This window comes from Leptosomus discolor, chromosome 21 (genome assembly GCF_034619465.1).
Source record: "Leptosomus discolor isolate bLepDis1 chromosome 21, bLepDis1.hap2, whole genome shotgun sequence".
Classification (NCBI taxonomy): domain Eukaryota; kingdom Metazoa; phylum Chordata; class Aves; order Leptosomiformes; family Leptosomidae; genus Leptosomus; species Leptosomus discolor.
In genome coordinates, this window is record NC_141411.1 from 1,436,028 (window position 1) to 1,448,000 (window position 11,973).

The 11,973-nt window shown below is 52.6% G+C and overlaps 2 protein-coding genes across 2 annotated transcripts; both read left to right on the plus strand.

Annotated features, from left to right (window-relative positions):
• The first annotated feature begins 6,406 nt into the window (after nt 1-6,406).
• On the plus strand, nt 6,407-10,186 carry IRF6 (interferon regulatory factor 6). Its single transcript, XM_009954335.2, has 7 exons — nt 6,407-6,580; nt 7,481-7,685; nt 8,138-8,260; nt 8,364-8,510; nt 8,727-9,119; nt 9,532-9,650; nt 9,965-10,186. Exons 1-7 carry the CDS (start codon nt 6,407-6,409, stop codon nt 10,184-10,186), a joined length of 1,383 nt encoding a protein of 460 aa, XP_009952637.1.
• An 859-nt stretch (nt 10,187-11,045) lies between these two features.
• Nucleotides 11,046-11,936, plus strand: C21H1orf74 (chromosome 21 C1orf74 homolog). Its single transcript, XM_009946231.2, has one exon. The coding sequence runs from the start codon at nt 11,046-11,048 to the stop codon at nt 11,886-11,888; it is 843 nt and encodes a 280-aa protein (XP_009944533.2). The 3' UTR covers nt 11,889-11,936.
• The last annotated feature ends 37 nt before the right edge of the window (nt 11,937-11,973 follow it).

An 11,973-nucleotide genomic window follows, 5' to 3' on the forward strand; every position in this document is an offset into this window, starting at 1 on the left:
ACAGTTGTATCAGCTCTATCGCCCTGCGTTTGTCTCTTAGCTAGAGCTGCCAGAAAGAGGCCTGTGGCAGCCACGGTCACTGCGGTGTTCATAAAGTAGTTCTGTTGCAGGCTCCGTTTCCCCATGCTCAGGTACGTGTACAGCAGAAATAAATGGTTTTTCTCTCATTTTTCTTGGATTGTCTTGGCTAGTATCTGTGAGGACACGGGTTCTCTCTGGGTCACAAACGCTTTCAAGACGTAGAGGCCCTGCTGCAGGGACAGGGTGGGGAGGGCTCATCGTGCTTTTCCCTGCAGCCCAGCTGGGGAGTTTTGCACGCGCTGGCGCGAAGCCTTCCCCCATTTTGTGCTGCTCTCCTGCACCGAGGCTGCACACTGGAATGTGAGCGCTGAGAGCACACAACAAGACTCCACATGCCCAGGACGTTGTCTTCCCTCATTGCATAATTCTGTTTCGCCTTATGGAAACTTAGTGATCTGTTCCCAGGAGAGAAAATGGTTCCCCTTTGTTTGGATGACTACAATCTTTTCCAGCCAGGAATAAAGGACTGCAAGAGACCTGGGTTACGAAGCTTAGCTGGTGCTATCGCAGGTATCATGACAATCGTGTTGATAAAAGTACTGATGTTAATTTGGCACTGAAATAAAGTAAATCCTATAGCTCCTGGTATGAAAATTCTTCTGTGTATACTCTCATTGTCCAAAGTGTGCTCTGCAGACTGTGCTGAAAGAGCTGCTGTCTCTCAGCCAGTAGAACGTCACTTTATGAAGTGCAGTTTATCAGCCAAAGGATTTCTTAATTTGATTAAAAAAAAAAAAATGCAGGCAGAGGTAAATACAAGCAGATAGAACTAAAAATAAAAATAATGATTTCTAGAAAATGCTACAATAAATAGGTTGGTGCTGTTTGGCTGCCTGAAGGGTCAGGATCAATGCTTTATCCACTATGTCAGAGTGAACTCTCTGGATGATTAGTTGCAAACAGGTACCATCTGATTATGTTTCCTGCCTAATGAGCTATCCCTGGATTATCACCTATACAGCTCAAAAGCTGCAGTTTCCCAGCCAAGAGCATGGAAAAAGACAGCTTATTTCCCATCAGTTCACTAACACAACGTGCTGCCACATGCTTCAGCAGAGACTGGTAGAAACTCAAGAAAAAAACAAAACAAAACACCAAACCCTGCAGAGGGCTGGGAAGACTCATTTGTTTGGCATCTGCATTACCACTCGGCGGAGGCTGTAACAGTGGTGGCAGGGTGCAGGCAGGCACAGCTGCCTGGCGTGAGAGGACCGACTTCAATGAAAGGGGAGGCGAGACTAACCCTTTACCCACGCTGGAGTGGCCCTTGCCCAGTTGTTTGGCTGCATTGCTCCATTGTTTTAAATGCCCCAGCCCTGACCTGCCCTAATACCCCTCTCGTGGGTTGGGCAATCCCAAGTGCCCTTGCAGAGGGCCTGGAAAGAGCAAAGCTCTGCCCAGGGCTGCTCCCAACCCGCTGCCGCAGATGGCCCGGGGCGTGCGGGCCAGTGTGCAGCATCGCTGTTGGCATCTGCTTCCAAAGCTCCCTGAGCACCCGACCACAAAGCAAGCAAACCTGAAGCATCCTTAAATTTACCCATCGCCGGGCAGGACGGACACATAGACAGGAGGAATGCAGGGAGGGTGAACGGCAGCTTTTGTCCTGACCCATCTGAGGAGAGATTGAAGGTCCCTCGTACTTTGGCTGGGAGTTCAGCTCAGCGTCTCTGTGAGCCTCTTCCCAGTTGCTCACAAAATCAGCCATATCGCTGCACGTTTTCATACAGCAGGAATGGCGACAGGGTAGAAAGTCTTATTGCAGAAGCAGCTGCCCCTTGTTTTGCATATCAAAAATGGTCAGGTACAACTAACCAAACCCATCTCAAATCCACCCTTGCAGTGCCATCCTTTGAGTGTCACCTACTGTCTTTTGCTTATTGCCAGAAAGATTTTATTATGTGCTGACAAACTCCTGCTAAATGTTACCTCTGAGTGCCTCCATTTCAGTGATGCCTGAAATAGCTGTCTCGCAAGGCAAACTTTCCAAGGCAAAGGCAGAACTACATTTTCCTCTGTGCGTGAAGATTTTCAAGATTTTGAATAGTTCCAAAGTCTGGGCACAGGACAGAGCTTTGCCTGTAAGTCATTCTTTCCGAGAGCAGGATCCAGCAGTATCCGTAGTGTTTGTGATGGGAAGGAGCGGGGAAATTCCCACTTTTTTTTTTTTTTCCTAGTTCATTGAAACTGAGCGGTATTGTACTGTATGATCTCTTGAAACCAAGATTCACCACTGAGTCACCGTTCTCCACCTACGAGGGTAAGAAATGAGATGCGAGGCCGGCGGAGACGGCGGTGGAAGGCTGCGGGCGGGCCGGGGGGCAGATGCTGCGGAGCCCCTCGCAGCCCCAGGTAGGTGTGCGAGCGCGGCTGGAGGCGGAGGGGCTGGACGGGGGAGAAACGGAACATTTTTACGCTTTCCAGAGAAAACCGCGTGCCCCTGGCTTGGCGTTAAGCACAGCGGACGTGTCGTCTTTGCTCCGCGCTCTGGACCGGCTGGGCCAAATATGCTTTGAACTGCGAAAAAAACCCCAGGAATATCGTTTTCTTCCCTAAAGATTCCTTTAAAAAAAAAAAAAAAAAGAAACGACGGCGGGCGCGGATGCTCCGCTCGCCCCGACCCCCCCGGGGCGCGGGGCCGACCCCCCCTCCCGCCCCCCGCGGCCCTGGGCGGGGCGGGCGGCGGCGCGGCTGCGCCGGGCGCACCTGGGCAGGTGAGGGCGGGGCGGGCGGCGAGTGTGCGCCGGGCCGCGCTCCCCTCGCCCCGCTGCCCGGCGCCGCCCCGCCGCTGCGCCCACGCGCGGGCCCCGCGGGGCGGCCGGAGAGCCCCCGCGGCGGCGGAGCCGCTCCCCGCCCGCCGGAGGGGTAAGTCACGCGGGGCGGGGGGGTGCCGCGGCGACCGGCCCGACACCCCCCCCCCCCCCCCCCCCCCCTTCTCCTGCCGGTGCCGCCGCGCCCCGCGGAGCCGCCCGGCCTGGCGGGGCCGCGGAGCGCCCTTCGCGAAGCCCCGTTCCTTCCCGTAGTCCCGCGCCGGGACGGGGGGAGCTCGGTGGGGACTGGAGGACACGCGGGTGGCCGGAGCAGGTTCGCGGCCCGGGGCCGGCAGGAGCGGCCCGATCCCGGCTGGAACGGGAGGCGGCGGTGCGGGGGGTGGGGGTGTCGTACGGGTCCGAAGGCGGCGGGGGGGGGGGGGGGGGGGGGGGGGTAAAGCCCGCTGCAAACGCCTGTTTATTGCTCCCTTCCCCACCTGCCCCCGCGGCTTGTGCAGCGTTAGCCCTAGGCTACGTCTTTCAAGTTGGCGTAAGCCGCGGCCTAGAGTGAGGGCCAGGGTGAGATTTGGCCCCCCCGCCTCGTTCACCGGCAGCTGTGACCACCCCAATTACCGGTAACGCCTCGGGCCCCTTCCAGCTTCACGGGCTGTCCGGGCGCGGCAGAGGGCTGAGGTTACCGGGTTGGGGCAGGGGGTCCGCGGACCGTCGGGGTGGATTGTGCTCGGGGGGCGCTGCCGGCCCTGCCCGGGGCAGGGGAACGCGGGTGGCCGCGGGGCGAGCGCGGTGCAGACCTCCGAGACGTGGGAGCCGTCGGCTCCCGGCGTGGGGAGGTGATGGAGTGGCGGATGCTCGGATGGAAATCCAGCCTGTTTTCTCTGTGGGAACGCTAACGCGAGGGGTTGAGCCACTTGCTTTTGAAAAAATTAGTACAAATCCACTAAATACAGGGTAACGTAATCAAACGGAGGTAATGAGCAAGGCGCGAGGTCTGTGCTATCGCCACGATGCACCCAAGAAGCCCCCCGCCTTCCCTGGAGGCTTCGTGAGCGGGGCGGAGCAGGAGAACTGAATACGCTTGGGTGCGCAGGCGGAGAGCGAAAGCGTCGGTGCAGCGAGGCTGAGACAGGCTCCAGGTCGTGTTTTCCTGGTGGGCTGCGCGTTGTTACACTGGCTGGGGCCTCGCCAGAGCCCCGAGAGCCACCGCAGTTAACCGGGGCTGGCCCTGACCTTGGTCACTCGTTGGGGTGGTTGGGGAGGTGGCTGCTCATTCCTGAGTTTGCTGGAGTTGTCCTTGTTGGGGTGCGTGTCTCCCCTGTAAGGAAAAACGTCCGACTTATTTCCTGTACCCCAATTATTATTAACTAAGGACATCACTGACCAGAGATGCATTAGCAGCACAGGGATGTGCTAACTCCGCCCCCCCCCACACCGGCCAGTTTGAGTGGGAATAAAGCAAACTGGCACATTCCTGGGTAGGTGCGCTGAGGAGCTCGAGTGAGGGCCGAGCCTCCCCTGGCAAATCCAACTGACAGGGTGAAGATGCTCCCTGAGCTCAGCCTTGCAGCTCTTGGAGTGGGAGCAGCCTCTGGTGTTAGTGGACCCCACTGGATCGAAGTTGAAGGTTGTAAGAGGCTGACTCACCGTCTGAGCCGAGCAATGGGATTCAAGTTGATTTGCTCTCGGTTATTGTGTCAACAAGTCATTGGTGATAAAAGGTCATAAAGCATTGTAACGTCGTGTATTGACAGACGCTGTCTGTGATCCGAGGGACAATTCAAACCTCATATGGCGGTGCCAGCGCACCCTCCATGTGACCGAATTTATTTTGTTTGCGAGAAGCACGAATTTTTCTCCCTGGTGTGTGGGTTTGAATTTCCTTATGGGCTTGCAATTGTGTGTGTGCAGAGTGTCTGTCGTTAGAAGCAGAGGGGACTGCTTGTAAAGTTAAGTGTAAAGAGACCGTGGAAACAAGCTTAAGTTAGGATTTCTTTGTTAGAATGAGAAGTCACTTTTTATCCTTTGCAAGGGAAATTGATACCCGGTTTTGGTCTTAATTCTAAGTCCAGGATTAACTTGGACTTTGTGTCTTTGCAAACATGCTGCTGGAAGTTTGCTTCTGATAGCATTTTCAACATGAATAGCTAATACGGCAGAGTTTCAGAAGCTGTAACTTCTGAACAAAACCAATTTTGATGATTGCTTCCTGATCCTTTTGCAGCTCCTGGGAAGCAGTCTGCTAACATGCCCGGGGCCTTGACGAAGCATGTTTTCAAACTATTATTTAAAGATGAATTGCAGTTGAATCTGAACATCTTTACTTAACAGATAAAAATAAGTTGTGTTCAGATTAATTTTGTGTGAACACTTGCACCTGAAGGGGATCTGCAGGTATTTGAGCAAATAAAACCTGTTCATAGACTAGTTCTTGGATAGGATTTTTTTAATCTTTATCTCTGCCACCAGACACATTTTGCAACTCCTGCAGCAGTATTCAGGGCTTATGGCAAAGCTTTTATTTATCCTGTAACTGCTTTATTAATGGGAATATTTGTAATTGCTCACGTCTGTGTCAAGATTTACAACTGAATATGGGAGAGACACGTTCTAAGCACACATGTAGCGTGAAAGTCCCCTCCCAAAATCTAAAGATACCAAATGCTGCTGCCTCCTCTTGCAGAGGGACAGTCATTAATTTTGTTTGTTTGGCTTTTGCAAATCTGTTCTGCACAAGTACGGTGTTGTTGGTTGGCTGCAAATGTAGTAGCCACACAGAGCTACTTAAACAACAACAGATTTGGTCAGTTAACTACAGCATTGGTTTTTTAAAAAAACCTAAACGTTAAGTCAACATCACTTGATTTTTAGCACGAGTGCAGGCAGACTTGCAGTTCATGTCCTTCTGGATAAACATCCTGGTTATTACAGGTCAGTGATGTTTGTGAATGATTACGCTGCATTCAGAGCACTCATGAAAAAGTCCTTTCAGAGGAACATCCGTCTCTGATAAAACGGCCCCCTCGGCTTCAGCCTGATGCTTCCACCTTTACCTCGGCCGGGGCAGAAGCCTCTGATTCGGCACATGTTAGTTTTTCTCCTCCTCGATGCGAGTCTGACACGTCTGAAGAAAGACTGGATCAGGCCCCTTTGCTAAGGCGTTCGTGGAGGCTTTTGAAATTCTGCTGCCTGTTCTTGCTGTGGCTTGTTTGTGGCTTTATCTCCTGCGCAGCGTTTACAGCCCAGTTGGATTGGGGCTCGCCCTCTGTGCGCTCAGTTAACACAAATAACGCGCCGTCTCTGCTTACTGGAATATTTAGTAGTGAGTTACGTTCTTGCGACGATTACAGTCCCCGCTTAGTGATGCGTCTGTAACTCCTCCTGGCAGAAGAGTCATCTGGCTGAATCGGAATTAGTGGTTTCTGCGTGCAGTAACGTAACAAACTATAGCAGTAACACGGTGTAGAGTCCTTTTTCATGAAAATATTTTTTTCTTTTAAAGCATATGAGTTTCAACTAACCTTTTGCAGTTGGTCTACTATTATCCCTGTCTTTTGTAGACGATGGCATTGCATCCACGAAGAGTTCGCCTGAAGCCGTGGCTGGTAGCCCAGGTAGATAGTGGTATGTATCCCGGCCTTATCTGGCTAAACCGAGAAGCGAAGAGGTTTCAGATCCCCTGGAAGCACGCAACTCGGCACAGCCCGCAGCACGAGGAGGAGAACACCATCTTCAAGGTGAGGGAACGGAGAGCTCGGATATACCACGGCTCTTAAACAGAGACAAAGGGTTGAATTGTTGGCGTGGGAGCTGGACAGGCATCTCGGTAGCTGTTTCCAGGCACATTTTGTCCTATTTCTTTGACCTCAGAAAAGCCACTTTGTGCACCTGGATGCCAGGCTTGGCACTGCCTGAAACGGTGTTGAGTTCTTTAACCCTTTCTGACCACCAAAGGCCAGACGATATCTGATTGCGTGGACTCTGGAAGATTACTGCTATTTGCTTCATCTGCTCGGTTTAGGATGTGGTAGCTGGCTTGTTCTTAGCAGCAAGCCATTAAATACCATTACGTAAATCTTAAGAGGTCCACCACAAACTTCCAGTACTCATTGCTGCTGTCCCTCATATCCTTATCCCAAGGGGTTCATTATAACTCCTACATGCCTTTGAGGAATTTCTGACCTCTGCCTTGGAGGATCTTGGGCTGATAGTCTGATTTTGGGGTGAGAGAGGGAGAGGGCCAGCTGGATGGCTGTGGCTGCTCTTCCACTCCATTTTAACCGAGCCTGTTCCTCCTGTGCAGGCTATGGCTCCCTGTCAAAAATGACTTTTGGTTTTGAACCTGAGAGACCTGGAAAAAGTCACTGCACAATCCTGTAGAATTTATACTTTCTTAACTCGTATGAAGGTGCATGTGCGGAATTGCTAATGGCTTTTGGAAACCTGGATTTACATCTTCCCCCCCTTTTAATGGGAAAAACCATTAAAGTGAATGTTTCCGTTGTTGTTATCAGAAGAGCTATAGTTAAGACTTCTGCAAGAGACAGATTTACAGTGAATTTGTTTGGAAGTTTGATTTCTGATAAAAGGTGCTCTGTTGAGAGGGCTGGACTGAGCACAGTGTACTTTGTCCCCAGGCATGGGCTGTGGAAACGGGAAAATACCAGGAAGGAGTCGATGAGCCAGACCCTGCAAAGTGGAAAGCCCAGCTCCGATGTGCTCTTAACAAAAGCCGGGAATTTAATTTGATGTATGATGGCACCAAAGAGGTGCCCATGAATCCTATTAAAATTTATGAAGTGTGCGATATCCCGCAGTCCCAGGGATCAATCATTAATCCAGGTGAGGGCCTTGCTGACACGGGGCTGGTTACTGAGCAGGCGTTTGTCCAATGTTCCTTCCCCTCCCCGGCGTTAACTCTCAAGCTGCCTTTGTGTGCAGCAGAAAGCAGCTGCCGTGCGTAAGCCCGGTTGCACTTGAGCTAAGAGGACTTTGAACCGCAGTGTACCTGTACTAAAGTTAGTAAAGCTGTACACAGTTGCACGTTCTCTGCTAAACAGTCCAATGTTGGCGATAGTTTATCTGTATCCTTAGCTGTCTGGAATTATGTATTAAACTGAAAATGGTATGTTGTACAGATCAGATTTTTGCTTTTTTTTACTTCTGTTTGGAAAATACACAAATAGATTTTTATTACTATGCAGAGCCAATATGAAGATTACATTATTTTTTCAAGAAACGCATTGCAGTGTTTCCCACTGATCGACTGCCCACAAGAGTGTGCTTGTTTGCAGGTTCCACTGGCTCCGCTCCGTGGGATGAAAAGGATAATGATCTTGATGATGAAGAGGAGGAAGAATTGAATCAATCTCAGCATGTCCCTATTCAAGAGACATTTCCATTTCTTAATATCAATGGTTGGTGGCATAGACTAACGTATTAGTGAAGGCATTTGCTTCTAAGTTGGTGCATGCTTGAAATAAAATCTTGGTTTACTGAAGAATTGTTTCCTTTTTGCAGATTCTCCAATGGCTCCAGCCAGTGCGGAAAACTGCAGCCCTGAAGCTGTGTGGCCAAAGAATGAACCTCTAGATATGGAAATGCCCCCAACGGTGCTGCAGCATGACTTCTTCAGCAGCCCTGAGCTCTGGATCAGCTCTCTGCCAAGTATGTGTATGGATTTGTAGTGCTTCTGTCGCTGTACTTCGGGGAAAAAAAAAAAGTTTAGACTTTTTTCCTCTGGCTGTTTGCTTGTTAGCGTGGAGAACGGTGTATAGTTTAAACGTCCCTGCGACTGTAGCATGGATTGCGTGGTGTGTCTCGACTGCTGATGCAGTACATGCAAAGGTCCAGGAAAAACCACACTGACAGTCTCTCTTTCAGTGACCGACCTAGAAATCAAGTTTGAATATCGAGGAAAGGAGACTGGACCGACGACGACCGTAAGCAACCCGCAGGGATGCAGACTCTTCTATGGAGAGCTGGGTCCTATGCCAGACCAGGAAGAGCTCTTTGGGCCTATTAGTTTGGAGCAAGTAAAGTTTCCAGGAGCAGAGCAAATCACCAACGAAAGGCAGAAGATTTTCACAAGTCGGCTGCTGGATGTTATGGACAGGGGACTGATCCTGGAGGTCAGTGGCCATGCCATCTACGCTGTCCGGCTCTGCCAGTGCAAGGTGTACTGGTCTGGTCCCTGTGCGCCTTCTTCCACCACACCAAATTTAATCGAGAGGCAAAAGAAAGTTAAACTCTTCTGTCTGGAAACGTTCCTAAGTGGTAGGTAACTTCTGCTTCTGGAAAATAGCTTTGGATACTGGTCTGGGGGCTTGGTGGCACTACTGGAAAGGGTGGTCTGCACTGGGGCTCAGCCTGGATGCACCAGTTGGTTTGCTCATGCATGGGGCGTGGGTAGGGGCCAACACTTCCCTGGCTTCCGTGGACCATGGAGGTGGTGTGCGTCAGAAGAAAGCGTAAGTGCTCTCATTTAATGCTCTGAAAAACATCGGAAGGCCTTGCCTTTAAAGAAAGCTCTTCCGGGTGCAAGAAATAAGCCGTAATTGTGTGTAAGAAGTGGCTCTGGCAAAGGACAGTGTGTAGGTGAGGCCTGGGATGATATAATGAGGTGAGATGTGGAGACTGTTTCTAACCGAAAGAGGACAACCCCGCAGCATTCTGCTTTTCTTCCTAGAGCTGATTTCCCATCAGAAAGGACAAATTGAGAAACAGCCTCCCTATGAGATCTACTTCTGTTTTGGAGAAGAATGGCCTGATGGAAAACCCAGGGAGAGGAAGCTGATTGTGGTTCAGGTAGGAGCTGAGGCTCTGAAGCAACACGTGCTGGCTTTGCTGGGCCCGGTGCTTTGGCTCTGGGTTGATGCCCATGGTTACTGGAGACCTGTTCTTCTCTGTTGTGGTTACTGACACTGGGAACCCCCAGTAAGGCTGGTGGGTTTTGTCACGGCAAGTAGAAATGCTACGTGTGCCAAATAGCATCAGTCTCTGAGTGTGCTTCAGGTTATTGTGGAAACCATCCCCTGCATCCAGGACAGGGGATTCCTGCAAAATAACAGGAATATACTGCGTGATTGTTAGGCTCTAACAACTGACTTCTTCTTAAACAGGTCATTCCAGTTGTGGCCCGGATGATTTACGAAATGTTTTCTGGTGACTTCACGCGCTCCTTTGACAGCGGCAGTGTGCGCCTCCAGATCTCTACGCCCGACATCAAGGACAACATCGTGGCTCACCTGAAGCAGCTGTACCGGCTGCTGCAGAACCACCAGGAGGGGTGGCCGATGCAGGCCCCCGCCATGCACATGGCGCAGCCGCTCCCTGCACAGTGACAGATGCTTTGCTTTGCCCCATGGTTTCTTATGTTGTACATACAGAAAAGTGTTCCCTAACGAGTGCCTTGCCTAAATATCAATAAAATCTGTAAATCTGGTCATCTGATTCAATTTCAGCAGCCTATGGTACTTTTGTTTTGAAAGTGTTCAAAACAGAGCGGATTACAAAAATACCTCTAGCTCCTTCGCCGTTTTCAGCTGTTTGCTTGAGCAACCTCTTATGTATAAATCAGATTTTCAGTTCTGTAGGGTTTTTTTTTTAATCCACTATTGAGACATTGTATATAAATACTTGATCAGTAGAGGGGAAAAAAAAATAATAATCTGCGCTTTATTAAAACCGCCTGGAGAATGTCACCTTGTTTAGTTTTATTTTTCTCTTCTAACCACTCTGTAGCTGCAAGCTGGGAAGCTGATGCTGCTTTTTCATACATATAAATATATATGCAGCTGTATACACATATATATTTTAAAAAAAACCGTTTCTGCACACTCTTGAGATGCCACCTAAAGCTGAAAGCCTTGCTCTCAAAGCTGGGAGAGGGCTCTGTACTGTGTGCCCCCCCCCCCCCCCAAACCCGCTCTATTGCTTTCCCAAGCTCTGGCCGAGGGTGGTGGCAGCGGCCTCCTCCGAAACGGCCTCTTCCTTGTTGATGAGGCCGCCGGGACCCGGACCCGCCCGAGACCGGGCGGAGCGGCTTTCCCGGGCGGGTCCGGGCCTACGCTTAGAGCGGGGCGGAGCGGCCTTTCTGGGCGGGCTCCAGCCGCCCCGCCCCGGGCCACCGCCTACTCTAGCGCCGAGGCCGACCCGGAAGCGGTGGGCCCGGCGGTGGCTTCCCCTCAGTGCCCCGCCGCCATGGGCCCGTCGGCCGGGGCGGAGGTGGTGGAGGCCCCGGCGGGCAGCGCCCTGTCGGCGCCGCGGCTGGTGGCGGCGGCGCGGGAGGAGCTGGGGACCGGGCGGAGGCGGCGGTTGCCGGCGGCCCGAGCCCTGCAGCTAGCCGGGGAGGTGGTGGCGGTGGCGGCGGGGCTGAAGCCGGCCCTGCTGTACGATTGCGGTGCGGCGGGCCCCACCGAACTGCGGCGGTACCTGGCCCGGCTAAGGGAGGCCGGGCTGGCCCCGCGACGCCTCCATTTGCTGAGCCTGGAGGGTTCGGCCCTGCTGCTGCACCCGGGGCTCGCCCGGCGGAGGCTGGCGGCTGTGCTGCACGCCCACCCCGCACCCTTCATGGACGTCTCGGCGGGGCGGCATTGCCCGGTCCTCTGCGGGCCAGCGGAGGCTGAGGCCATCAGGGGCCACCTCGCCGCCCTCCTTGCCCACTTAGGGGCTGCCGAGGCCGTCAGCCCCGGCCCTGTGTCCTCCAGTGAGGTTGTCCCCGCGGGCTGGAACCTCTGCACCATCATCGGGGTGCTGCTGGGCTACCCAGCGGCGTACGCCTTCGCCGCGGAGGAGGGAGCCGAGAACTGCTTGGCGCTGACGCCGCTGAGGGTGTACACGGTCCAGGCCTCCTGCCCCAGGATAAGGGATGGTCTCAGGGTCCAGATCTACTCCTTCAGCATCCCGGAGAGCCTCTGCACGGAGCTGAAGGAGGTGCTGGATGCTTGGCGCGATGAGCTGAAGGAGGCCTTCAGCGCGCAGAGTGACTTTGTGGATCTCTGCATTACGAGCGAGGTGGTGTCTCTTCCAGTGGTTGCCTTGTAAAACACCAACTCAGACTTTTTGGCCTGTTTCTCACTTCCATCAGGGACTGAGGCAAGAGATCTGGTTCCCGTATGCGCGGCCCACT